This window comes from Poecilia mexicana, unplaced genomic scaffold, assembly GCF_051168715.1.
Source record: "Poecilia mexicana isolate PSO_F unplaced genomic scaffold, ASM5116871v1 scaffold_9, whole genome shotgun sequence".
NCBI lineage: Eukaryota > Metazoa > Chordata > Actinopteri > Cyprinodontiformes > Poeciliidae > Poecilia > Poecilia mexicana.
In genome coordinates, this window is record NW_028263378.1 from 693,517 (window position 1) to 720,921 (window position 27,405).

Genomic DNA, 27,405 nt, shown 5'->3' on the forward strand with positions numbered 1-27,405 from the left:
ATCTTAAAAAATAAAACATGTTTATTTTAGTTTCATTCTTAATTTTTGTTGGTTATCAATGTCTTATTTAATATTACACAGGATGTAATATATAATTTTAAATTGCTTATTTCCATTAGCTATAAGAGGAAAAAATAATTTACAGAAATAAAAGCTTTCAAAGATTGATCTCTGTGTTATTAATCTATTTAGTGTGTTTGAATTAGTGACAAAATTCCTTAAATAAATTTGCTTTTTATTAATGGTTTAATAATTTATTGAACGAGTCTGTAAATATTCCTCCTTCCATAAATCCCCGAAGTAGATAATCGAATCAGGTCGCTATCTCTTTAAGACGTACTGACACGCTCTGCCTTTTCTGTGCTCCTATTGGACAGCAGCTCCTGGTCACCCCGCAGACTCTTCTCTAATTGGCTGAGAAAGAGAGAGCGATTTCCTGTTTTTATTCAACAGAGTGAAGGGAAGAGCAGAAGTTTGTAACGGAGAGAAGGAGGCGAAGATGGAGGAATGAGAGGAGAAGATGGAGAAGAGGACAGAGAGCTGAACGCTGTGAGTAAAACAAGCCGAGGGTCCGAGGAAGAGGAGCTGGAGCTTCCTCAGGAAAACTGCAGAAACTCGGTTCTGATCCAGAAGTTCAGAACCGAACCTGACCTCATCAGACAAAGAGGAGGAGCTTCCAACCGGAAGTCCAGACTGTTAGGAAAACATGGTCCAGGTTTTGTCTCTGTGTTATATGCTTTTCACATTAAGACTGAATTATGAAGAATTTAATTTTATACTCATAAATCCAAAATAAAACAACAGAACAGAACCATCTTAGGATCTTACTGACTTTATAAAGGTCATCCAGAACTGGAGAGTCCAAACAACATCCAGGCAAAAAAAAAAAAGCATGTAAGGTACTTCCTCAACAACACAATAAAAATATTTAATTAATTAAACAAGTAAATTAGTTGGACTTGTTGCTGGAAGGTGTGTAAATTATTACAGATCCTAAACTTAAAAATGTTTTGCAGGTTTGTCTTTAATGTTTAGGTATCAGTAGAACTAAATTGAGTAAATTGTGAGATTTACGTTGATTCTACGCTTCTGTGAGCGGCTTCACAAAGTGGCAGAGGAACGTCGCGACCCACCTTCAATTAAGATAAACAGTTTCAAACCTACGAACTACAATAATACGCTAAAGTGCGATCCAAGCATCCTCCATTCACTACTCCGGGTTCTGATCCAAACCTAGAGTAAACCGTGTCTGGTTCTGGTCTGAATAATTTGATGTTTTATTGGCTGAAAGATGAAGACGGATTGCCTCTACATTACAGATGGTGACCTTTGACCTCTGATGGAGCTCTGGATGTGTTCTCATTTGGAGTCATGAACTCCCCTTTGTGTTTATTGTTGAAGTCAGGATGGTGTGTCTTTAATCTGAAGTGACGATGTCATCATAAATGACCGACAGCTTCAGCTAAAAAATGTTGAAGGACATTTCTGTGTTTGCAAACGCCACCCAATCAAAATTAACAGCAATAATTTGGTTAATTATTCATATTTAGCCTCAAACTAAATATTTATCTAGATATTCAGCTTGACAATTAAATATTATTTTTGTTCTAATTATTTAGCTTAAAATAAAGTTTTAGCTACATATTTAACTTGATGGCTAACTATTTAGTTTGACACAAAATAGAATATTTAGTTTAGTGGCCAGATATTTGTCTTAGGGTGTATTCAGACCGGATAGTCCGGTAGACTCGGTTCGAATGGGAACTAAAATTGTAACATTTGTTACATTTTAAGAACTGTAGTTTGCATTCACACTGCACTGAGTCAAACGACTAAAACTAACTGAAAAACCTGTTCCCCCCATCACCTGTGGGGGCGCTGCACCAAGAACTACTGAAGAAATTGACACAAAACCTCTGAAGAAGAGCAGCGCAACTTCCTTCTTCACAAAAAGTAAACAAAAACAGCGGTGTCAGATTTTAGCGGTTGCAGGATTTCTTCATTCATATACGGTACATCCTGTTAGCCGCTAACGCTAGCGACGCTCCTGCAGGCGCCATTACTGCGCGGTGAGTCTGTCCACTAAACCAGGCTGTTCCAGTGCGGGATGAGCAGGAATCACAAAATGATCGCAGCGCCTTTATTTCTTAGCCAGTTTCTATAAACATGCTTAAATTAAAGCTGAGGACATTGCTGATGATTGTAAGTATTCTCCCTTAATATAAATCTATATAAGCAGTTTGGTTTCTTTTTTTAAAGGTTTTGTTGGCTCTAGTGGCCTTTATTAGAAAGTAGTTTGACAGGAAAGAGGAGGAAGACATGCGGCAATGTCACCAGGCCGGGAATCGAACCTGCGGCCACCGCCACGAGGACCAAGGCCTCAATACGTGGGTTGTGCTTTGTCCGCCACCACAGGACCCCTGCAGTTTGGTTCCTATCAAGATGCAAGAGAGAACTAAGCAAATTTCTCCATCCTATTTGATGATTATGTTCAAATAAATGAGGCAATTAGATCAGTTTTTGTCATTTATTAAAGGTTTAAAAATTACAGCATCTGCAGCGCCACAGCAATGAGACTGAGCTGATAAGCAGTTGTAAAACAACTTCAAACCATTTATATTCTGCTTTCCTGTGCCTAGTGTCGGCATGCAGACCCGTTGCCATGACAACCGACACCATCTCCATTAACCCAGAGCAGAGAGTAATCTGTGACCAGAATGTCCTGCACTGTGGCCACCTTCCTGCTTTTGGAACGGTCTATAGTCAGGTTGCATTCAGACAGGTTTTCTACCGGTTCAGAGTTCACTTCAACCCTCCTGTTATGTTCCGGGTTCCCCGTTTTAAAGTTTAAAATGACCAAAAAAAATAGTTGGAAGTATTTCTTTTGCATGAAACTTTTTCTGTTTGTCTTAATAGGTGCACTCTAAATATAAATTGAAAATATATTAATTTTACACATTTGCAACCCCCCCTGCGTCTACATATTACATAGATAGTGTTCGGGTCAATTTGACCCGGTAGTCAAGTTGTAGGGTAAAAAGGGTTAAAAAAAAAAGTCAAATTCTATATGCTTCACCCCCTGGTCCCCCCCACACACACACACACACACAAACCCAGTTTCTCACTATTGTCTTTACTTAACTAGGAAACTGCGAGAAAGCAGGTGTTCATACAGCTTTTGACGGGAACATTTTCTGTTTCCATGGACAAACTCCACCCGCACTGAGTGACACTGGCAGAAGTGGAGGGAAACATAAATACTCTGCATGACTCATTTGTCTTGATTTTAATCACCAGGTCAGTTTGACCCTGAACAGTATACGTGTCTCAAGTTCAATTATAAAGATCACCCATTGAAAAAAATATCAAAATATAATATAAAAAAATTTACAAAAGATCAATTTGAAGGAAATTATTTTTTGTTTGTAGGTTTTTTTCAGTAAATGAATTTTTTTTATGTCCAAGTGAGTAAATTGTCGTCATTGATCCTTTATTTGTGAGAAATAAAAAAAAACATCACAGCACAAATATTGATTGAAATGGTTAGTATTAGAGTTAATAATCAGGTATAAAAATGTTTGGGAGGAATTTTTTGGTTTCTGACACTATTGCATGATTAAACACTCCCTGGGTCAAATTGACCAGGAACATTATTGCTGTACCTCAGAAACAAACATAACAGGAGGGTTAAGTATCTGGGGATCTTGTTCACGAATGGGGGAAGAAGGGAGCGGGAGATCGACATGCGGATCGGCACAGTGACTGCCGTGAAGCGGGCGCTGTATCGGTCCATTGTAGTGAAGAAAGAGCTGAGTCAAAAAGCGAAGCTCTCGATTTACCGGTCGATCTTCGTTCCCACCCTCATCTATGGTCATGAGCTTTGGGTCATGACCGAAAGAACGAGGTCCCGGATACAAGCGGCCGAAACGGGTTTCCTCTGCAGGGTGGCTGGGCTCTCCCTTAGAGAGAGAAGCTCGGTCATCCAGGAGGGACTCAGAGTAGAGCTGCTGCTCCTCCACGTCGAGAGGAGCCAGTTGAGGCTCGGCCATCTGGTCAGGATGCCTCCTGGACGCTTCCCTGGTGAGGAGTTCAGGTCCCACCAGGAGGAAAAAGTGAGTTCTGGATTTGGGCAATATAAAGCTAAATGTTGGTTCTTCTTGTTCTGGGTTGCTAAGTAAGCTAGCAGGAGTTTCTCTGGGTCTTACTTCGATATTAAAAGTATAAAGCTAACTGTTGGTCTAAAGTAATGAGTACGCCACCATTTATAAAAGTAAAGAATAAGTAGGATGATAAGGCACAGATATGGAGGCAGCAAACAAAAATTGAGAGTGTCTGCTGTGTATGTGTATGTCCATGACCCTGTACGAGCTAGCTCTCCTAGCGGTCTCTGTTATGATGGTCTTATCTAAGAGCAAGTCCTCTTGGGAGCACGGATGTCTTCAGAAAGGAGTGGGATGGGCTGGAGCGTCAAGTTTACGTTTCTTCCAGGAGATTTGAGATAGCCATCCAGCCACGGCTAACGCAGGGGAGCCATTTCAGATACAGACAATATGCTTTAGGCCAGGTACATTTTAAATTTCAATGTACCCTACAGTCTCACCAATGCATCTCTGTTCATTCCAATAATCCAAGTTAGTGTGGTCGTTCCTGCCGGACTGAAACTAGCAACTTCTTCAACATCGATTTCATCCCGCTGGTGAGTTTTAAGTTCCTCAGCTGGGCTGCGATTCGCCAGTTACGAATCCAACTTGCACCTCTGTCCCACAGCATGGTGGGCAGGGAGGTGCCGGAGGGAAAAGCGTCCGTCTTACCCGTAAGACGTAACTTAGGTCTTATCTCAGACATTAACCGGGTCGTCTGGTGCTGCTCAGATTAAACGCTGTGACTTTAAATCCAGATCATTCCAGTGATTCGTTGCTTGTGTCTGAGGTCCAATCAGAACCTGCTGCAGAACCACATGAGGGTCCGGCTACCCAGCACCATGAGCAGGAAGGACGGCCAGCTGGAGGGACGCCTTGATGATCTCCTGTCACGCATCGCCATGGAGACGCAGGAGATCAAAGAGCTGGAGCAGCAGCTGACCAGCAGTGAGGACAACCAATCACAGAGCTGCTCCGGACCTCCAGCCTTCTGATTGGGTGTTTAAACAACATCATGTTGTGCTGCTGCAGGTCAGATTCTGGCCAACGAAGCGCTGCAGAGGGATCTGCAGGAGGCGACTACTGGACTGCAGGAGTACCTGAGAGGACTGAGGCAGCAGGTACACCTGGAGGGGTGCAGAGGGAGGGGCTACCAGGGTGGCAGAGGGGGTTCATCCCGGTTCACCTGGGGGACGACCTGGTTCATCCATCGTCTCTGTTTGTTTCAGGCCCGGCGCTATCAGCAGCAGGTCCATGTTCTTCAGGCGGAGAACCAGAGCCTGCGGCGCCTCCTGCAGGACTCCAATAGATACTGCAGGATGGTGCAGGACCCTCAGGTCAGAAGGTCGAGTAGAGGTCACTGTCTCATGAAGTCATGGTGTTAATCCCCTCTGTGTCCAGCAGGAGGAGCTGTCTGCGCTGTGGACGGAGGTTCAGGCTCTGAGGGTCCGACAGGCGGAGCTAGAGGTGGAGCTTCGGCAGCGGAGGGCGGAGCCAGCCCACCAGGTGACACTGGGAGGTTCCAGGTTTAAGAAGCACCTGGATGCAGGGAGGGGCGGAGTCAGAACCATACCATATATGGAAATATCACATTTGAACTCCTGAACTGAAGGGGGCGCCATTTACTATATTAACCACAGTTAATTTCTTAATTATATTTTATATTACAATGTTGAATAAATCAAATATATTGATTAATACAAAATACATGATCTGTTTAGTTGTAACTATATTGATATTTATAATTATGTTTTCTGAAATATCACAGCTAATATGGTAATAGCGCCCCCTTGACTTCCACATTGCAATGGGGCCAGCCTTTTTTTTATTCAAATAAAACGTTAACAATAGAAATAGAACATAAACTACACTCATAATAAACCAGGCTTTATAAATAATATTTACAGGAGGAATTATAGAAATAAATTAGATATAAAGCAACATTGCAAAACAAAGCAGCATTTACAGTCAACAAATATTTGATTTCTTCAAGAAACTTCATTTAGCAAATGGGAAAAACAAATAAATGAGTTATGCAGCAGAATACGATCCTCGCATGATCAAATAAATGAATACACGGGCATAGATTCACAGATATAAACTGAACCGATTTTTATTTTACCTTTTGTTTTTCTTCCTTTAGAAAATAAAGTGTGACGTTTTATCAGAGAAATTATCTTTTATGTTGCCAGAAACGACCAGAAAACATAAAACCACAGCTGGGGTAGGAAATGGCGCCCCCTTCAGTCCCGGAGTGCAGATGTGATATTTCCATATGTGGTTCTGTTCTGATGCTTGACCCAGTTCTGCCCCTTCCTGCAGCTGAGCTTTATTCCCAAAACCAGCAGGACAATCCATCTGGAACCAGAACCAGAGTTAACGCAGTTAGGTTCTGTCTGTCTGCAGGTCCAACAGGAACAGTTTAACCCAACTCGGATCCAGCTGGAGCAGCTTCCCGACACTCTACCAGAACCAGAGAACCAGACGGAACCACAGGATGGAACCAGGTACCAGAACTGCTGCTGGTTCCAGCAGATTTACTGTGAAGCAGTCCGGAGTCTTTTGGACCTGAACCGGTCCGTCTGGATCTGCAGTTCTGAGCCGAACATTCCGACTACTAGGAAGTTCTGGTTCTGACTATGTCCAGTTTGCAGAGCAGCATCAGGTTCTACTTTGGAGATGTTTCAGGTTCTGGTTGGTTCTGGTCGGTCAGTCAACAGAACCTGATTTCATGTCTGCTTCTCCCAGTTCTACAGACTCTCTGAGCACCAAGCGGCTCCACGGGTCGGCCCACCAGAACCAGACCGGCAGGCAGGAGGTCCGACAGGCCCAGACCCAGACAGTGGAGCAGAACCTGGTCAGTACCAGCTGGGTGTGTCCACTTATAATAACAGCCAGAGACCGGAGCGGACAGACTGCTCAGAACTCAATGCTGGATCTGAGTCACAGGTCCGGTTCTAGTAGAGCGGGATCAATGCCTGCATTCTCCAGTGACCTTTTGACCCCTGGCCCCTGCCACAGGTCAGGTTACAGACTCAGGTCAGGAGGAAACGCTCCATGTTTTCATTTCAGCTCAGTTTATTTATTTTGAGCCAAATTACAACAAACATGATTTCAAATCAGTTTTCTAGAATCTAGAATTTAAATCACAACGATTTAAAAAGGGATTTATCGGCAACAGTCTGCATGTCCACATAATCCCAGGTCCTGACCGGACCAGAACCAGAATCTGATCTGAGCCTTTGGTTTTCGGCTTTAATCTTTCAGTTTTCTGGTTTTGCTGTTTCACTTCATCCCGGTCCAGAACCGACCCAGGCAAAGGTTCTGAAACAAGAACAGTACCTTTAGGCCCTGCATGTTAAGTCAGTAAAACAGTTTTATTCAGATAAAATGCTTCAAATTATATAAAAAAGAATTAACATAAAAATGAAGAAGAAAACAAGAATAGTGTAAAAGCATCAAACAAACATAATAAAATGTTGTGTGATGGACTGGTGAGGGGTCAATCACGGGACATCTGACCCAATGGACGCTGGAGACAGACACAGCTCCCTCTCACCCCCAAACTCTGTGACCCTGCAAGGAAAATCAGGTATCAATAATGGATGGATGGATTAGTGTAGCATATTTCAGCTTATGATAATTTACTTTAGCTCCCTTTAGCTTAGCATATTTTGGGCTGTGTGACCTTAGCATATTTTAGCTTTTGTTATATTTCACCTTGCTTTACCTCGCAATATTTTAGCTTGTTTCACTTTAATGTATTTTAGCTGTTATTATGATAGCATATTTTAATTTAGCATATTTTAGCCTATGTTACCTTAGTTTAGCATGTCATAATATGAGTTACCTTAGCGTTGCATTTAGACAGCTAATAGTGAATCAGTGGGCCTGTCTTAAGATGTCAGAATCACAGATGTAATAGATGTAATAATAGCGCACCGATGTATCAACATGGTTTCTAGATTAAGCTCTATTTCAGATTAAACCTCAAGACTAAAAGCCATGGAAGAGTTTTTGTGTTTGATTTTAGTTTTTCCTGCAATGGAATTAGAAATTCACAGCAGACAGAGATAAATCCTGGAGGAGGGGCAGTTCAGGGCGCAGTAGGGGCAGCACCAGGTTCCTGCTGAGTCTAAAAATAACCCTGAAGGGTTTTCAGAGAGCCGGGAGCCACAGGAACACCTGGATCATGGGAAACAGGATATTCCTCCTTCCTGTGGTTCTCCAGCAGGATGTCAGGCTGATCCAGGGTCGGGGTCCTCAGGCTGCACCAGCAGGGGTCAAAAGGTCACTGGAGAATGCGGGCATCGATCCCGCTACCTCTCACATGCTAAGCGAGCGCTCTACCATCTGAGCTAATTCCCCTGCTGTGGTTCTGCGGGTGGCCGGTAACAGAACTGCAACCGTGGTGGATTGGACCCAGAGGTTCTGGGTTCAGTTTGTTTCTGTCAGCTGGGATGTTGTTGGTCCTTCAGCAGAAGGAACTGGACCAGCAGGGGGAGACAGAGTAAATCTCCCCTTTAACAGGAAGAAACCTCCAGCAGAACCAGAACCGGGCTCAGTACCAGCAGCCATCTGCCACTACTAACTGGGGTTTTGAGAAGAGAAAGCAGTGTCTCTTAGTTTCAGGAACTTGTTCAGGAGTTATTTGTGTTGTTTTTATGCTTAGCCATGTTCAGCTAATTAGATCTCGTTTTATTTGCTGAGAGGTTAAAGTTCAGCTTTGTGTCTCAGGCTCCCAGTCTGGCCTCTCAAGGGACTCAGGACTCCGGTTTGGAGCTGCAGTACCTCAGTTCTCCCGACAGGGGGCGACATCAGGAAGAGCTTCCTCCAGGAGGTTAGTGTGTCTCAGACACTGTGGGCAGAGTGGGATCACAGGCTGATGATGCATTTCCTGCAGGACGAATTCGTCCGACATCCAATGACCCAACTGAAGTTGTTTCTGCTGGGACCTCCCAGGGTCCTCCAGCAGGGGGCAGGATGTCACGGCGTAGAGATAAGGTGACGGTCTCACACCAGCATAGGTGCTGTCACTGAGCACTTGCTTTCATCTGTGTGTGTGTGTGTCAGCAGGGAGGCAGATGTGTGTCAGACTGCATGGAGAAGAAGATGCAACGGTCCCTGCAGCGACACAGGTCCCAGATTCACGTTGATTATCTGCTGATAAATGACTGATGAAGCTATAGAAACAGACCTGTGTGTGTGTAGGAGTGTGCTGCAGGTGTGTGATGAGTTGATGTGTTTGGAGGAAACTCTGCTGCAGAGACGGGCGGAGCTTCGCCAGGCCGACCGGCTGCTGCTGGAGGCTCAGAGCTGCCGCCGGACGGCCAGGAGAGACGTAAACACACACGCAAACCTGTCTTTCTATCTTTGCTGGGACTTTCCATTGACTTCCATTTTTTCTATTAAGCAAAACTCAATTCACACCGTAGTCCTAAACCTAAGCCCTAACCCAAAAACAGCATTTCCCCTTGTGGGGACCAGGCGTTGGTTCCCACAGCATCAAATACAAGGACACACTCTGAGCACCAGAACCTCCTGACCTCCTCTGTTCCTGTCAGACTGATTCGCTGCAGCACCGACTGGACGACAGCACCACCTGTCTGCTGGAGGCCACATGGCACCTCAGGTAAACTCTATTCTCTTCCTCTTTCTCCTCCTCCTCTTCCTCATGCTGGAATGTCCTCTCAGGGAGCTGCAGGAGGGGGCGGAGCTGCTGAGGAGGAAGAGGGAGGAAGAGGAGCAGCACCTCAGGAAGATAGAGGAGGAGCTGAGGAGCCGACAGGAGGAGCTGCAGCAGCTGGAGTCAAAGGTCATGAGGGCTGCAAATAGGTGAGGCAAGCACCTGCAGCTCCTTCACAATAAAAACCGCCAGGAGACAGGCTCACTGTGTGTGTGTGTGTGTGTGTGTGTGTGTGTGTGTGTGTGTGTGTGTGTGTTTGTTTGTGTGTGCGCAGACTAGCTGATCTGCTGTCAGACTGTCAGGAGGCTCAGGAGCGCCTGGATTCTCTCACCTGTCAGGTAACTGCCGGAGGTTCAGAACCTTCAGGAGGGGGCGCCGTTTACAGCTTGGGTTCTCCTGCAGGAGCAGCGCAGCGCCTGGCTGCCAGGGGGCAGCAGAGAGCTGGAGGACCGGAGGAGACGCACTGACAGGTCTGGGACCAGAACGTCCTGTCCGGCCTTCATCATTTGAGGGGGGGGCGGAGCTACAGAAGAAGGCAGAGCCATTGGAGGGTGGAGCCACAGTGGGTCACTAAAGGAGGAGCTACAAAAGGTCATCATAGAGGCAGGAGCTGCATGGAAGAGGCGGGGTTATAAAAGACTGACAAAAAGGAAGATCTACAGAAAAACTTTATTGTGTGAAACCAAAAAAACATTCGATTTATGCAGCCAGCTGCTGATCCTCTGGGCCTGTTTGGGTCCTTCCGTCTCCCCAGGACTGATCTGACCTTCTGCTCCAAAACGTCTCAGGGTTTTACTCTGAAAACCCAGTAGGAAGTGAGTCCCCATTTCCTGCTGGTTTTGTTCCGGTTCTGGTGGGCCGGACTTCGGACTCGGCTCCGGCTCGGTTCAGGTGTTTGTGCTGCTCGGTCTCTTAAAGCTCTGCCTCCAGGTACTTCAGGTGTGCTCTTGCTCTGCTGTCACGGTTGCCAGGCAACAGAGAACCTGAGGGCTGCAGTGGCGGCTGTCGACCTGCAGGAGGAGCCGCTGCAAACGGAGAAACCTGAATCAATAATCAGCTCAGTGGATTTACTTCACAATTTATCATTGTTAATGTATTTTTATTGTACAAAATAATTAAATTTTTACACAAATGATGGATAAAACAAATAAACATTTTACTTTGTGTTCCATATCAGTTTATATTTTATTTTTAATGGTTTCATTTTCAGTTTTGTTCATCTGACGTTTAAATGGATATTTGTTGCAATCTTTATTCTATTTTCTACAGTTTCATCTTTCCACATCAATTTTGTTATTAGGCCCGAGCAGCTAAGCGCTGCGAAGGCCTATTGTAATTGTGATTATTTTTATTGATAAAAACAGAAACACTAATAAAAATGTGTTTAATTGCTGTAATCTGAACGCGTCGCTGCAGCGCCACCACCAGGTGACTCACCCGAACGCGTCGCTGCGTAGTGGCGTCCAACAGGCGCAGGGAGGCGGAGCTTCCCTCCATCAGCTGCAGCCGGACCGAGTCGCTGAGTCCCGGGTCTGCAGAGACGTCGACCAGCAGCCGCAGCAAACAGCGCAGCAGGGCATCGGCGCGGCTCGCCATCCTGATGGGGTCAGAGGTCAGATTTTAGGGTCAGGTTCTTCAGAGAGAACTGGTTCCGGCAGGTTTCCCGTTACCGTGGCCACGCCAGCCTGATGGTCGACTGCAGAACCTCCAGCATCTTCAGCCGAACCGACTCCTCCGGCGGATCCCCGATCTCCAGGTAACTCAACAGAACCGGCATCAGCCGCCGCAGGTGTCTGCACACAGCCACGCCCACCCTGGACACATCACAGCATGAAGCCACGCCCACCCTGGACACGTCACAGCATGAAGCCACGCCTACTATGGACACGTCACAGCATGAAGCCACGCCCACCCTGGACACGTCACAGCATGAAGCCACGCCTACTATGGACACGTCACAGCATGAAGCCACGCCTACTATGGACACATCACAGCATGAGGCCACGCCCACCCTGGACACGTCACAGCATGAAGCCACGCCCACCCTGGACACATCACAGCATGAAGCCACGCCTACTATGGACACGTCACAGCATGAAGCCACGCCCACACTGGACACATCACAGCATGAGGCCACGCCCACCCTGGACACGTCACAGCATGAAGCCACGCCTACTATGGAGACATCACACCATGAAGCCACGCCCACCACGGACACATCACAGCATGAGGCCACGCCCACCACGGACACATCACAGCATGAGGCCACGCCCACTCTGGACACATCACAGCATGAAGCCACGCCCAGCCTGGACACATCACAGCATGAAGCCACGCCCACCCTGGACACATCACACCATGAAGCCACGCCCACCCTTGACACATCACAGCATGAGGCCACGCCCACCCTTGACACATCACAGCATGAGGCCACGCCCACCCTGGACACATCACAGCATGAAGCCACGCCCACCCTGGACACCTCACAGCATGAAGCCACTGTTTGGGTCGGGTTCTGTTTGGGTCGGGTTCTGATGTGGAGTCGAGGTGTAAGAATCAAACGCACCTCTCCACGTAGAGCGGCAGGGCTGAGGCGTAGACGCGCCGCAGCGCCACCTTATGCTCCGCCTCCATGTGGGTCAGAACCAGATGCAGCACGTCGTCATGGCGACATGGCTTCCTGTGGCAGTAAGAGGAGGGGGGCTTCTCCAGAACCAGCAGCAGGTCGAGCAGGCAGGAGAGGACGAGCTGCAGGTCAGAGGTCAGAGGTGAAGAGTGGGTCAGAAAGTGTGTGTGTGAACCAGGTTTTTATATCCTTGTGAGGACAATTTCTTGGTCCCCATGAGGGAAAAGCTGTTTTTGGGTTAGGGGTCAGAGTTTATTTATTTTATTTCGAACAGACAGAAAAGACAATCAAGAAATTAAAAAAACCCAAAATAAAATAGAATGAAACAAACTAAGGAAATAAAAGGTAAAACAAATTATTTTGCCCATGTGACATGCAAATTTTATATTTTCTGTTCAAAAAGGAGCAGGTAAAAGATATATCGCATAATGTCCTGGCCCTTTCATACTCATCAATTTATAATCAATTAACTGTCAGAACATCAAAAAGATTGTTGGGTTGTTTCCATTTTACATGATATTTAAATATGTACAATTATTTAAACACTATTTATATCATCAATAGCATTTACAAACTATAAAACAGTCATCTTATAGAACATATTTTGAAATACAGTACAGACCAAAGGTTTGGACACCTTTTCATTCAAAGAGTTTTCTTCATTTTCATGACTATGAAAATTGTAGATTCACACTGAAGGCATCAAAACTATGAATTAACACATGGTGTCAGAATGTTTTGCTTTTCAATGAAATTATCTAACCACTAGCATTTTTCTAGTATTTTAGAAAATGGACAGTAGGGACACAGGTCTGTAATTTTTAAAAACATCGCCAGATTTAAATAGAGGAATAACCTTTGCAATTTTCATTGCATTAGGAAATGTCCCAGTTATGAATGACAAGTTGCAGATGTAAGTCAGAGGATCTGCAATATCATCGATTATCTTTTTTATAAGTGATATGTTAATTTCATTCCAGTCCATTTATTTTTTATTGTTACATTGATTAACTATTTCCTTAATTTCTATTTTGTCTACAGGTTTCAGGTACATAGACGATGAATTTTGTTTTATACAAATTTCCAGAGTTCAGACCAAGTCAATGTAAAGTCCCCACAAGACATGAAAACACGACTCTCTCTCTCTCTGTGTGTGTGTGTGTGTGTGTGTGTGTGTGTGTGTGTGTGTGTGTGTGTGTGTGTGTGCTACCTGGATGACGGCGGCCTCGCTCGTGTACAGGTGTCTGAACAGAGCCTGGTACAGAACCTCGGCTCTGTTAAACTGACGAAGGTCTGCAGCGGGCTGGACATAGACATCATCATCATCATCACCACCACCACCATCATCATCATCATCACCACCATCATCATCACCACCACCACAATGGCTGAGCAGCGGTGAGCACCACAAGCTGAAAAGTTAGCTGCGTTAACCCTAAAGCATTAATCATAAACCTGAGATACGCTAACGCTAAGGCGCTATATAAACATGCTATTCAGCGGAAGCTAATGCTAACGCGCTGCATTCAACAATACTGATACCCTCTGTGTGTCGTGAGGCTCTCAAAACATTTCATATTAATTTCTAATTATAGGTGGAAAAGTTCTGACCGTGTTGAGAACGATGTGATGCAGACAGCGAACTCCCAGCATGCAGTTTTCCGGCCTGTAGTCGTCATTCAGGAGGAGGGAAGGGGGGAGGAGGCGAGGCAGGAAGGGGGACAGGAAGGGGCGGGTCACCTGTGAAAACCAGAGCTGTGATTGGCTGATCAACACATCAGACACTTTAATCGGTCATTTATGTAGGAAACACTTTCTACCAGCAGGTGGCGTATTTGCTTTGACTCCGCCCATAAAAAAACTTAATGAATCTATAATAAATCTGATTGGTCAATAAACAGAAGCTGATTTAAACTGATTTCACATTCTGGATATTCAGAAACATATTCATATTAAGAGTTTTATTTCATTATTTTACAAAGAAACTCCTTAAAATGTTCACTAATATTCAGCACCGTGATATTATATCATTAACGTTCAGACTTCATCATCATGCTGCTATCACAGGGTTGTTGCCATGGCAACGCGATGACCAACCTGCAGCAGCGTCCAGGAGAACTGCAGCTTCAAGGCGGCACACCGTCGCCATGACTCCCTGAGACACAAACAGGAAGTGAGAGGAATGACAAGCGGCCAGGTGAGGTTCTGACAGAACTAACCAGGTCACAGGTTCTGGTCTTACCTGGTCAGCTGAGGCTGCAGGATGTCCAGGACTCCATCCAGAATGCACCTGTCCTCCTCCTCCCCCGTCAGCAGGTGGGCGGAGTCTCTCCATCCGCCCGCCCTCAGCAGCGCCCCCTGAAGGCGCCGCGCCGCGGTTCTGGAGGCGGCGTTGGTCCAAACCTCGTCCTGCAGAGATGGAGCCATCAGAACCACCAGAACCACCAGAACCAATGCTGATGTCAGCAGCAACTTACCTGGAAATGTGTAACAGAGAACAGGTAGATGGGTGGAGCCACAGCGAGGAGCAGCCTGGCTCTTCTGGCTCCGCCCCCTTTCTCCCAGTTCCCCAGCAGCACTGTGAGGGCGGAGCTTACGGCGGCAGCCCGCTCCGGGACGCTCTGATAGGCTGAGGCGTCTAACGAGCCGCAGTCCTCCTCGCACACCGGCAGCGCGGCACAGCCAATCAGAGCACTGATCACTGAGCTGTACCCTGCCTGAAGCTCCGCCCACCCGCTGTCCTGGTCATCCAACAGCGGAGTGAACAGCCAATCAGGATCTGCAGCCTGGAACAGATGCTCAACCTGGCCAATCAGAGTGCTGCTTTCAGCCACCCCAGTCAGCTTCTTCTGCAGCTCAGAGAGGAGCTCTGTGATTGGTGGAAGGGGATTAGAGGGGTGTGGCTTCTCTGAGGAGGAGGAGGAGAGATGAAGGTCATGAAGAAGAGGTGAAAGCTCCATCCTGATAAGAAGAAGAAAAATTAAAACGATGCAGGAAGAAAAAAATCGTCATCTGAGGTTAAGAGGAGACAAATAAACAAAAAACTGATAAAATAAACAAAATGAATGAACATAAACCATAAAATACAGGAGAAACAGATCCGCTGACCGGAAGTAGTCAAGCAGCTGATTCCTGCTGCCGTTTCTCTTCTTCCTTTTCCTCCAAATCTTTTAACTGCTTACCCGCTGCAGCGTGTAAAACCATGTTTATGTGTGTCTACCGGCAGTCATACATAAACAGACTGCAGAGAAGAATAAAAGCTGAACTCTCCCGTCTTTGCCTGGTTCCGTCCATCAGCTGAGCTCAGTGGACCAGCGATGGACGGTGAATGTAGCTCTGGTTCTGATCCATCTGGACATGCATGGCTTCTAACATCTCATCATTTTTCGGCATTAAAGCCTTTTTTCATATAAAACCAAATCTCATTATTTCTCACGGTAAATTACACTGAGAGGTTCTGGTCGGGTTCTGGAACTGGTAAACGGACCTGGTACAGAAACAGAAATGAATGAACTCCAATACTGTTTTCATTTCTAACCCTATTTACAGTCTGAACTGGACCCGCTGGTTCCAACGGAACCAGAACCGGAACCGGTCTGAGGAACCTCCAGCTGCTCGGAACCAAACTTCCCGCATGAGGCAGTACCGGTCTGGATCTTAAGAGTCAGAACTGAACTGCTCAAAGGAACGAAATGAACCGGATCCTGCTGGACTAACTGACCTGGGATCCGCGGAACCAGAAGCCGCTCCGATTCGGTTTCAGTTCGGTTTCTGCTGGCCGAGCCGAACATGCAACTGGCGGGAACTTCCGGTGACAACTTCCGACTGAAGGAGGAGCGCCGTGCCGCCCCCTGGTGTTCCGGAGGAAACACGGAGCAGGAACTGGAATTCTGCTGATCCGGACCAGAATCTGGACCTCAGGGAGGAAAACCGGACCGGGTCAGGGTTTAAACAGAACCTTTATAAAGACGGTCCAGCTGAGACCGTCCATTATTATTATGAAAATAAATAAATAAACAGAAAATTTTTAATTTTAACGTATTAAATATTATCCATGAAGAAATTCTGTGAATATTTAATTTGTTTTGTATTTTTAAACCATTTTGTCTTTGCTGAATAAATGCAGGTTACCAGAAAACATGGATTTTTAGTAAAAAGTAGATTTCTTTTTATAGTCCTCAAATTATCCAAAAATTTAAAAAAATCCCTTTTTATTCAGGACTTCCAGCCATCTGGGTTCAGTTCTTATGTTTGTCCAGCAGGTGGCGCTCCTTCCGTCAGGAACTGTCCGGCTGAGTGAAATCACGTTTATTTCCTGTTGAATCATTAAAAATGGAAACTAAGCAACATTTTTACAGATTTTAAAAGTTTTTCTTGTTGCTGCCCGCTGGATCCTGTCAGAAGCAACTTTATGCTTAATGAAATGATTTGAGTATTTGTGTTCAGTAAACGAGTAAATCTGATTAATGTTGACTTGAAAATAAAATCAGTCGCCTTTAAAGTAGAAATATATAAATAAATTAAAACATAAATATTATTTATTGTAAACAGAAAACAGGCTGATCCAGAGCCGCTTCATTCAGAATGAGGTCAAAGTTTTATTATTTTCTGGTTTTTATCAGCAACGGATCGGACCTTCACCATCTGCAATAAACAACATGAGTTTCAGCAACATTTCATTTCCTGTGGGATCAATAATGTATCCATTTAATTTTTTTAACGGCTCTGCAGCAGTGAGTGTTGCAGAAACCTGTGTGTGTGTGTGTGTGTGTGTGTGTGTGTGTGTGTGTGTGTGTGTGTGTGTGTGTGTGTGTGTGTGTGTGTGTGCAGTAGCACCAGATTAAATGATCTGGATCCTCTGATTAATGATGAATCAGCATCAGATCTGCAGCCTGCAGCGGTTCCTGCGACCAAAGGAGCCGCCTTGATGGTTGAAAGGAGCAGGAGGTCTCTGAAGCTGCTGACACACACACACACACACACACACACACACACACACACACACACACACACACACACACGTGTCATGAAGGGACAGTTGACCTGTCCAATCACAACATGCCGACCTTTGAACCCGAATGAAAGCAGTCACTAAAATGTTTCTATCATTAAAAAATATGTATATTTATATTTTGGTTTTAAAAACATAAATTATTTTTATCCTCAGTAGAAACGTTTCATCAGGTCACCGAGTTGAACTGGACCGAACCGGACTGGACAAAACCAAACCAGTTCAGCTGCAGCAGACTGCAGCTCTGTCGTGAATCGGTCCTTTCCTGTTTTTACTATTTTACTACTTTTAGTATAAATCTGTGATCTCCTCCTCTGGCTTCACCCTGCTGCTGTGCCTAATGTCCCTCTGCTGGACTTATAGGACATTTCTGTGAAGACTGAAACCCGGTGAGACACGTTCGGCTCAGAGACGACAGGAGACATGAGGCCTGTTGAATCGTCCTGTTATTTTTGCACAAACACAGAACAACAAGAGGAACCAGAAGCAGCGGCAGCTGAAGCCGCAGAGGCGTCTTTAAAGTATTCACACCCCGGAGGATGTCCTCCAGCTGGAACCGAGCCCCCCTGTCTCTGAACAGGAAGTGTGGTGTCTTCGGGAGACGCCATGGCGGGACGCGAGCATCTCACTCCTCCGTCTCCTCTTCCTCTTCTTCTTCGCTGTAGTCGCTGAGAGGAAACTCGCGGCTGTCTCTGGTCGTGTTGTAGCTTTTCCTGTGCATCACACACTCCTGGTCGATGATCGCCTGAAACACACCAACACTCAGCTGCAGCGACAGAGAACAGGCTGCTGATTGGACGGTCTGACGTTTGGTCATCACTAAACCAGGGAACATGGAGAGGCTCAGGGGTCATCCCTGAGGAACACCAGAATTAGAACCAGAACCAGAAGGGCCAGTAGGGCCAGACCCATTGGACCAACCACAAACCTCCATCTAAACTGGACCAACCACAAACCTCCATCTAAACTGGACCAATCACAGACCTCCATCTCAGGTTGCCATAGTTACCATCTTCTCCTCCAGAACAGCCGGGTTTCGCAGCAGGAAGCAGAGCGGCGCGTACAGGATGTTGATCACCCCGATGAACACCATGAGGCAGGGGAAGCCCACCGCCTGGACCAGAGCGCCCCCGGTGGACGGGCCTGGAACAGCAGAGGGAATGACGGTGAATTCTGCAGGAAGTCTGACGCTCCACCATGTTGTCCTCCTGGTGCCGTTACCGATGGCGAAGCCCATGCAGAGCGCCACATCCGCGATGGCGTACACGCTGCCGTACACCGAGGCGTGGCGGATGTCCACCAGGTACGCCATGATGGCCATCATGGAGGAGTCCACCATTCCTGGAGGAGCAAAACACACGTCACCACAGCGCCACACCAAGACAGGTCACATCAGGTCAGGAGGTCAAGGTCACCGATAGCGAAGCCCAGGCCGCCGTTTGGACCAATCAGACCGTAGATACTGGTGGCGAAGGGAACCTGGGAGACGAGACGCATCAGAATCGCCATGAGTGGGAGACAAGATGGATGACGAGACGGTTAATCTGTTGATGAAAGTGGCTGTTGCCATGGTAACAGAGGGGCGGGGCTTGGACTCACACACAGCAGGCTGACTCCGACGATGAACATTCCCACCATGGAGCAGAGCCACCTGCAGACACACACAGAACCTGAAACCAGCCGGGTCGGGTCAGAACAGGGTCAGAACCAGACCAGAATCGGGTCAGACCAGGGTCAGAACCGGGTCGGATCACTTTCATTGTTTGGGCTTCCAGAGATTCAGTTTCAGGAAATACAGTTTCACTGCTCTGACCATCAGAACCAGCAGCTCAGGTTCTGGACCAGAACCAGGAGTTCTGGTACTGACCGTCCCATCTTGTTGGCCAGAAGTCCGAACAGGTTGGTTCCGATCAGGTAGGAGACGCTGGCTGGGAGGAAGGCCATTCCTGCAACACACGGAGGACAGCCAATCAGAGCTCTCCGGCAGCAAGCTGAGATCTGATTGGCCAGAGGGTCGTACCGAGCTGCCACTTTGGGGAACACATGGTCTGCATCATCCAGATGGGCAGCGTGGGCTCCAAGATGGCCACACCCATGTTGGCGAAGCACAGAGACCCTGCAGAGGGATGGAGGGATGGAGGAATGGACGGATGAGGGGCAGAGGGATGGAGGGATGGAGGGATGGAGGGATGGAGGAATGGAGGGATGAGGGGCAGAGGGATGGAGGGATGGAGGGATGGAGGGATGAGGGGCAGAGGGATGGAGGGATGGAGGGATGAAGGGATGGAGGGATGAGGGGCAGAGGGATGGAGGGATGGAGGGATGAGGGGATGGAGGGATGAAGGGATGAGGGGCAGAGGGATGGAGGGATGAGGGGCAGAGGGATGGAGGGATGAGGGGCAGAGGGATGGAGGGATGGAGGGATGGAGGGATGGAGGGATGGAGGAATGGAGGGATGAGGGGCAGAGGGATGGAGGGATGGAGGGATGGAGGGATGAGGGGCAGAGGGATGGAGGGATGGAGGGATGGAGGGATGGAGGAATGGAGGGATGAGGGGCAGAGGGATGGAGGGATGGAGGGATGGAGGGATGAGGGGCAGAGGGATGGAGGGATGGAGGGATGAAGGGATGGAGGGATGAGGGGCAGAGGGATGGAGGGATGGAGGGATGAGGGGATGGAGGGATGAAGGGATGAGGGGCAGAGGGATGGAGGGATGAGGGGCAGAGGGATGGAGGGATGAGGGGCAGAGGGATGGAGGGATGGAGGGATGGAGGGATGGAGGGATGGAGGAATGGAGGGATGAGGGGCAGAGGGATGGAGGGATGGAGGGATGGAGGGATGAGGGGCAGAGGGATGGAGGGATGGAGGGATGAAGGGATGGAGGGATGAGGGGCAGAGGGATGGAGGGATGGAGGGATGAGGGGATGGAGGGATGAAGGGATGAGGGGCAGAGGGATGGAGGGATGAGGGGCAGAGGGATGGAGGGATGAAGGGATGAAGGGATGAGGGATGGAGGAATGGAGGGATGAGGGGCAGAGGGATGAAGGGATGGAGGGATGAGGGGCAGAGGGATGGAGGGATGAAGGGATGAGGGGCAGACGGATTAAGGGATGAAGGGATGAGGGATGGAGGAATGGAGGGATGAGGGGATGGAGGGATGGAGGGATGAAGGGATGGAGGGATGAAGAGATGGAGGGATGAGGGGCAGAGGGATGGAGGGATGGAGGAATGGAGGGATGAGGGGATGAAGAGATGGAGGGATGAGGGGCAGAGGGATGGAGGGATGAAGGGATGAAGGGATGAGGGATGGAGGAATGGAGGGATGAGGGGCAGAGGGATGAAGGGATGGAGGGATGAGGGGCAGAGGGATGGAGGGATGAAGGGATGAGGGGCAGAGGGATGAAGGGATGAAGGGATGAGGGATGGAGGAATGGAGGGATGAGGGGATGGAGGGATGGAGGGATGAAGGGATGGAGGGATGAAGAGATGGAGGGATGAGGGGCAGAGGGATGGAGGGATGGAGGAATGGAGGGATGAGGGGATGAAGAGATGGAGGGATGAGGGGCAGAGGGATGGAGGGATGGAGGAATGGAGGGATGAGGGGCAGAGGGATGGAGGGATGGAGGAATGGAGGGATGAGGGGATGAAGAGATGGAGGGATGAGGGGCAGAGGGATGGAGGGATGGAGGAATGGACGGATGAGGGGCAGAGGGATGGAGGGATGGAGGGATGAGGGGATGGAGGGATGAAGGGATGAGGGGCAGAGGGATGGAGGGATGAAGGGATGGAGGGATGAAGGGATGGAGGGATGAAGGGATGGAGGGATAGATATGGGGGGACAGTTAGACGGACAGTTGGACAGCGTCCTGCATAGGTCCAGGTGAAGGACCAAAGCTTCTGTACCTGCGCTGATCAGGATGTACGGGTCTTTCAGCAGGGTCAGTAGCGGCGTTCCCTCCACACTCTGAAACACACAAACCCAACCGGGTCAGAACCAACAGAACCAGAACTGAACTCGGGAAAAGCCCAGAAGCTAACAGCTAACAGACGGAGAGGAGAAGAGGTGGATGGGGGCAGATGGATCAGTGCTGGACTCACCCCAGGGCAGATCTTAGAGGGCTGCAGGATGCACAGCTGCAACGCTGCAACACACAGAAACACCTGATCATCACCTCTCCCACCAGCAGGGGGCTCTACTTCCTCCTGCCACTTCTTACCTCCATCAAACACAGCCAGGAAGGCCAGGATCAGGAAGGGGGCGCTCTTCCCCACAAAGTGGTACATCACGCTGCCAAACGGCGCTCCGACTGAAACACAGAGGCGGACATGATGAACCCACACTGACGCAGAGGAACACACACCTGGTCGCAGTGTGTGTGTGTGTGTGTGTGTGTGTCTCACTCAGGACTCCCATGGCGAGCCCTCCCAGGGCGACGCCCATCGCCACGCCTCGCTCGTCATCGTCGGTGTAGACGCTGGCCAACATCCCCAGACCTGAAGGTGAAACCAGAGCAGTGAGACGTTTGCGGAACCAACGCTGACATCTAGTGTTCAGGGTGGGAACTGCAGCCATCTCTAACGTTCTGTTCTATGACCTCTGACCTGTGGTTTCGTCTGATTCTGCCTTAACGGATCCCAAATGTTTTATAGTTTAACTTAACAGACGGCTAATCGCTGCGTGTTGACTGATTACAGGTTCTGTCCGTGTTTGTTGGTTCTGACCCGCCACAGACGAGAAGGACGAGCCGATTCCCTGCAGCGAGCGGGCGAAGAACAGCAGCGCGTACGTCCCTGAGAAAGCAAACACTGACAGGGACCTGGAGTCAGAGACACGCGGAAACACTCGGCAGGAGGCTGGTCTGAGTCTGAGAGGAAAAACTCACTGATGGTGGAAACAAACATGATGATAAATCCTGCGAACATCGGGATGTGGTAACCGATCCTGCAGACACACAAGGACAAACACTGACCCAGTTTGAGTCAATCTAAACAGAAATTCAGAGCCAATACTGGGAGGTTTCTACAGAATTATAAATGGCTAATAACCAGCTAATGAACAACTAATTAACAACTAATTAACAGATAATAAACAGCAGATAAAAAGATGATGAACAGCAGAAAAATGACTAATAAATGGCAAACAGCAGGCCAGCTTCTAAAAGACAACTAATAAACAGCTCAATACCAGCTTTATTATTTAGCTTAACAACAGCGTAATAATAATAATAATAATAAATAAATAATAATAAATGTTTCCACAATTTATAAAGGGTTTATTAATGTGATAATACCTGTTGGTGAGCGGACCAACAAACGGGTTGACCAGCAGCTGGACCAAAGCTTTAGAGGCAAACAACAAACCAACCCGAACATTTTCCTCCTCCAGGAAAACACTGTCCTGAAGACAGGAGGAGGCCTGGAGGGAGGGAGGGAGGAGGGAGGAAGGGAGGGAGGGAGGGAGCAAGCAAGCAAGGAAGGAAGGAAGGGAGGGAGGGAGGGAGGGAGGAAGGAAGGGAGGGAGGGAGGGAGGGAGGGAGCGAGCAAGCAAGCAAGGAAGGAAGGAAGGAAGGGAGGGAGGGAGGGAGGAAGCAAGCAAGGAAGGAAGGAAGGGAGGGAGGGAGGGAGGGAGGAAGCAAGCAAGCAAGGAAGGAAGGAAGGAAGGAAGGGAGGGAGGGAGGGAGGGAGGGAGGAAGCAAGCAAGGAAGGAAGGAAGGGAGGGAGGGAGGGAGGGAGGGAGCGAGCAAGCAAGCAAGGAAGGAAGGAAGGAAGGAAGGGAGGGAGGGAGGGAGGAAGCAAGCAAGCAAGCAAGCAAGGAAGGAAGGAAGGAAGGAAGGAAGCAAGCAAGCAAGCAAGCAAGCAAGGAAGGAAGGAAGGAAGGAAGGAAGGGAGGGAGGGAGGGAGGGAGGGAGGAAGCAAGCAAGCAAGCAAGGAAGGAAGGAAGGAAGGAAGGAAGGAAGGAAGGAAGGAAGGGAGGGAGGGAGGGAGGAAGCAAGCAAGCAAGGAAGGAAGGAAGGAAGGAAGGAAGGAAGGGAGGGAGGGAGGGAGGGAGGAAGCAAGCAAGCAAGCAAGCAAGCAAGGAAGGAAGGAAGGAAGGAAGGAAGGAAGGAAGGAAGGAAGGAAGGGAGGGAGGGAGGGAGGGAGGGAGCAAGCAAGCAAGCAAGGAAGGAAGGAAGGAAGGAAGGAAGGAAGGGAGGGAGGGAGGGAGGAAGGGAGGGAGGGAGGGAGCAAGCAAGCAAGGAAGGAAGGAAGGAAGGGAGGGAGGGAGGGAGGGAGGGAGGAAGCAAGCAAGCAAGCAAGGAAGGAAGGAAGGAAGGAAGGGAGGGAGGGAGGGAGGGAGGAAGCAAGCAAGCAAGCAAGCAAGCAAGCAAGGAAGGAAGGAAGGAAGGAAGGAAGGAAGGGAGGAAGCAAGCAAGCAAGCAAGCAAGCAAGGAAGGAAGGAAGGAAGGAAGGAAGGAAGGAAGGAAGGAAGGAAGGAAGGAAGGAAGGAAGGGAGGGAGGGAGGGAGGGAGGGAGGGAGGAAGGAAGCAAGCAAGCAAGCAAGCAAGGAAGGAAGGAAGGAAGGAAGGAAGGAAGGGAGGGAGGGAGGGAGGGAGGAGGGAGGAAGGGAAGGAGGGAGGGAGGAAGGAAGCAAGGAAGGAAGGAAGGAAGGAAGGGAGGGAGGGAGGGAGGGAGGAAGCAAGCAAGCAAGGAAGGAAGGAAGGAAGGAAGGAAGGAAGGAAGGAAGGGAGGGAGGTTGGGAGGGAGGGAGGGAGGGAGCAAGCAAGCAAGGAAGGAAGGAAGGAAGGAAGGAAGGAAGGAAGGAAGGAAGGAAAGGAGGGAGGGAGGGAGGGAGGAGGGAGGAAGGGAGGGAGGGAGGAAGGGAGGGAGGGAGCAAGCAAGCAAGCAAGGAAGGAAGGAAGGAAGGAAGGGAGGGAGGGAGCAAGCAAGCAAGCAAGCAAGGAAGGAAGGAAGGAAGGAAGGAAGGAAGGAAGGAAGGAAGGAAGGGAGGGAGGGAGGGAGGGAGGGAGGGAGGAAGGAAGCAAGCAAGCAAGGAAGGAAGGAAGGAAGGGAGGGAGGGAGGGAGGGAGGAGGGAGGAAGGGAAGGAGGGAGGGAGGGAGGGAGGAGGGAGGAAGGGAGGGAGGGAGGGAGCAAGCAAGGAAGGAAGGAAGCAAGAAAGGGAGGAAGCAAGCAAGCAAGCAAGCAAGGAAGGAAGGAAGGAAGGAAGGAAGGAGGGAGGGAGGGAGGAAGGGAGGAAGGGAAGGAGGGAGGGAGGGAGGGAGGGAGGGAGGAAGGGAGGGAGGGAGCAAGCAAGCAAGCAAGCAAGGAAGGAAGGAAGCAAGGAAGGGAGGGAGGGAGGAAGGGAAGGAGGGAGGGAGGGAGGGAGCGAGCAAGCAAGCAAGCAAGCAAGGAAGGAAGGAAGCAAGGAAGGAAGGAAGGAAGGAAGGAAGGGAGGGAGGGAGGGAGGGAGGGAGGAAGGGAAGGAGGGAGGGAGCAAGCAAGCAAGCAAGCAAGGAAGGAAGGAAGCAAGGAAGGGAGGGAGGGAGGAAGGAAGCAAGCAAGCAAGCAAGCAAGCAAGCAAGGAAGGAAGGAAGCAAGGAAGGGAGGGAGGGAGGGAGGGAGGAAGCAAGCAAGCAAGCAAGCAAGCAAGGAAGGAAGGAAGCAAGGAAGGGAGGGAGGGAGGGAGGGAGGAAGGAAGGAAGGAAGGAAGGAAGGAAGGAAAGGAGGAAAGGAGAAAAGAAGACAGGGAGGGAGCGAGGAAGGAAGGAAGGAAGGAAGAAAAGAAGGAAGGGAGGGAGGGAGGGAGGAAGGAAGGTTATAGATGAGCAGACGAACATCAATCAATCAACAAATTTTTATTTGTAGATCACTTTTCATACGGACAAGGACGACAGAAGATCAAAACAGGAAGTGATGAAAGCAAAAAAAATCCCTAAAAAGACCAAAGAAGGAGCTCAAGTTCTTCACCACTGAACCAAAAGGTTTATTAGTGCTGATGTGACATGAGAGGAATAACCTGAATCACAAATAATAACTAAAAATAAAATAAATCAAATAAATAAATGAGCTAAATTAAAAATGAACGTTAAAATCCTCAATAAACACCGACTGTCTAATAAAACTCCTGTTATAAAGTGGGAATAGTGGAGAATTTGAATTCCTGATTTTTACTGTAAGATTCTCAGAGACAAATTATTAAAACTTCAGTTTTCAGCCGGGTCAAAGGTCATCAGGAGGCGAGCTGAAGGAACATGATGTTTAAATGAAGCCGTGTCTGACTCGGAGCCGACCCGGCTGAGCGACGATGAAGATGGACCTACCGACTTGTTGGAGGTCTGGTTGGCCAGAAGCAGGTCTGCAGTCACCTCAGTTCGGCTCTCCTGCAGGTCAAAGGTCACATTGTTAAATAAAGACACCAGAGGGGACGGCCGGGGGTTCTGCTGCGCCTCTGGACCGAGGGTGGCGGTTCTGCTGCTGGAGGTCCGGGAGGGCACAGTGTCCGGGACGGTCTGCGGTTCCGGATGCTCCATGGCATACAGGAAGGTCGGGATGATGGGAACTGAAAGAGGAAAACGGTTCTGATGATGTCAGAGGCACCAGAACCAGCAGAAAGAGGGACGGGTCTGAGCCGGAACAGTCCGATCTAAAGTTCAGGCTCAGGAGGGGAAACATGTGAGTGTGTGACCTCTGATCCCTGCAGAACCTGAGCGCCGCTGCGGCTAACAGAGAGTGACAGCGCAGACCCGCCGGGTCAGAGCGCGGTTCTGCAGGAGCCCAGCTGGGTTGGTTCCCCTGGGGCAGGCTGGTTCTACAACAGGCAGTCCAAATTTTTGGTGCCAAAACAGCAACATTAAGTAAAAACTCAATGTGTGTATCAGATTTATTATGGGAAATATTTGTCAGGTGATTTTTATAAAACAGTAAATATCATCAGTTTGGAGCAATAAAAGCAGAATTGATCTCATCTGGGGAAAGAGATTTAAAGGTGAATACTTTGTAAAAGGTTTAAGTTCATCCCTGAGACAGGGGTCAAAGTTCAGCAGGAGAACGAGCCTGGGATGGTTCAGATCAGCGGTTATAACGGCCTAGTCAAAGTCTGGACCTGAATCTCACTTTAAATGGGATATTCTCCATCCAACCTGACTGGACCTGTAGTTCTGACTCAGAGGGTTGAATAGCAAAGGAGATTTCAGAACCCGTCGATCCAGTCCTAGTCAAAGTTTAGAGTGTGTCGTTGTTCCCTCACCGACGACGGTGAGCAGCATGTTGTCGAGCAGCAGAGCAACGCAGACCACCACCAGCACCAACCTGGGAGAGCCACGACTCTGGAGCAGCCACGCCATGCCTGCGCGCGCGCACACACGCACGCGCACACACACACACACACACACACACGCACACACACGCACACACACGCACACACACACACACGCACACCCACACACACGCACACCCACACACCCCCACACACGCACACACACACACACCCACACACACGCACACACACGCACACCCACACCAGAACCAACACAAACACCTGTCACTGCAGAGGACAACAATAATGACAATAATAATAACACACTGTGTTTTACAGTGTAATTTGAACCGTTTCCTGTTTTTCACCAGTTTTTCTGTCAGATTATCATTTGATGAAAGTGAATTTCTGTTTTATTTCCATTCATGCTGACTTCATATTGCTTCTGTTGCTCCTGCATATCACATCTGATCTTTAATAAAGTCCAAGCCGGGCTGTTATCATGCATGATCCAGGTATTAGTCTGATCCCGCCGTCTGCAGCCACTCCGCCTGACGTCTGACCCGACACTCTGGACGGTCAGCAGCTTTGGTCTTTAGTGATAATTTCTCACTCGATGCCTCTGATATCCTGTGATCACCCTCTTCTCCTCCTGCTCTCCTTCCGTGTTTTATTGTCGAGTTTGAATGCTCTCTAAAGCTGAAGTTTTT

At 48.6% G+C, this 27,405-nt stretch overlaps 3 protein-coding genes, 1 non-coding gene and 1 pseudogene across 5 annotated transcripts; 1 reads left to right on the forward strand and 4 right to left on the reverse strand.

Moving 5' to 3' along the window:
* The first annotated feature begins 377 nt into the window (after nucleotides 1–377).
* Nucleotides 378–10,996, forward strand: cntrl (centriolin). 2 transcript variants are annotated; one of them, XM_088008555.1, is made up of 15 exons: nucleotides 378–549; nucleotides 4,930–5,087; nucleotides 5,172–5,260; nucleotides 5,369–5,476; nucleotides 5,544–5,645; nucleotides 6,546–6,646; nucleotides 6,888–6,996; nucleotides 8,877–8,979; nucleotides 9,043–9,143; nucleotides 9,216–9,277; nucleotides 9,351–9,480; nucleotides 9,704–9,771; nucleotides 9,834–9,974; nucleotides 10,100–10,163; nucleotides 10,228–10,996. In XM_088008555.1, exons 2-15 carry the CDS (start codon nucleotides 4,958–4,960, stop codon nucleotides 10,333–10,335), a joined length of 1,416 nt encoding a protein of 471 aa, XP_087864681.1. In that variant the 5' UTR covers nucleotides 378–549; nucleotides 4,930–4,957; the 3' UTR covers nucleotides 10,336–10,996. The 2 variants fall into 2 exon arrangements, with proteins under 2 accessions (XP_087864681.1, XP_087864680.1); XM_088008554.1 differs by having other exon boundaries at nucleotides 379–549; nucleotides 4,940–5,087.
* On the reverse strand, nucleotides 8,435–8,507 carry trnaa-agc (transfer RNA alanine (anticodon AGC)). The gene has a single exon. It is a non-coding gene; the product is annotated as a tRNA-Ala (tRNA).
* tti2 (TELO2 interacting protein 2) lies at nucleotides 10,476–18,070 on the reverse strand. Its single transcript, XM_088008435.1, has 11 exons — nucleotides 17,992–18,070; nucleotides 16,173–16,367; nucleotides 14,929–15,359; nucleotides 14,694–14,860; nucleotides 14,549–14,606; nucleotides 14,063–14,191; nucleotides 13,662–13,754; nucleotides 12,392–12,573; nucleotides 11,496–12,299; nucleotides 11,263–11,422; nucleotides 10,476–10,850 (listed from the first exon to the last, which is right to left on the reverse strand). Exons 1-11 carry the CDS (start codon nucleotides 18,068–18,070, stop codon nucleotides 10,761–10,763), a joined length of 2,388 nt encoding a protein of 795 aa, XP_087864561.1. The 3' UTR covers nucleotides 10,476–10,760.
* On the reverse strand, nucleotides 17,989–26,783 carry slc18a1 (solute carrier family 18 member A1). Its single transcript, XM_014968510.2, has 16 exons — nucleotides 26,687–26,783; nucleotides 25,761–25,999; nucleotides 22,754–22,878; nucleotides 22,346–22,404; nucleotides 22,185–22,268; nucleotides 21,864–21,956; nucleotides 21,680–21,769; nucleotides 21,561–21,604; nucleotides 21,366–21,426; nucleotides 19,483–19,578; nucleotides 19,330–19,408; nucleotides 19,062–19,113; nucleotides 18,878–18,941; nucleotides 18,684–18,803; nucleotides 18,472–18,605; nucleotides 17,989–18,207 (listed from the first exon to the last, which is right to left on the reverse strand). The coding sequence occupies exons 1-16, from the start codon at nucleotides 26,781–26,783 to the stop codon at nucleotides 18,088–18,090; spliced, it is 1,557 nt and encodes a 518-aa protein (XP_014823996.2). The 3' UTR covers nucleotides 17,989–18,087.
* Nucleotides 19,859–20,651, reverse strand: LOC148157557 (uncharacterized; annotated as a pseudogene).
* Nucleotides 26,784–27,405: the final 622 nt, after the last annotated feature.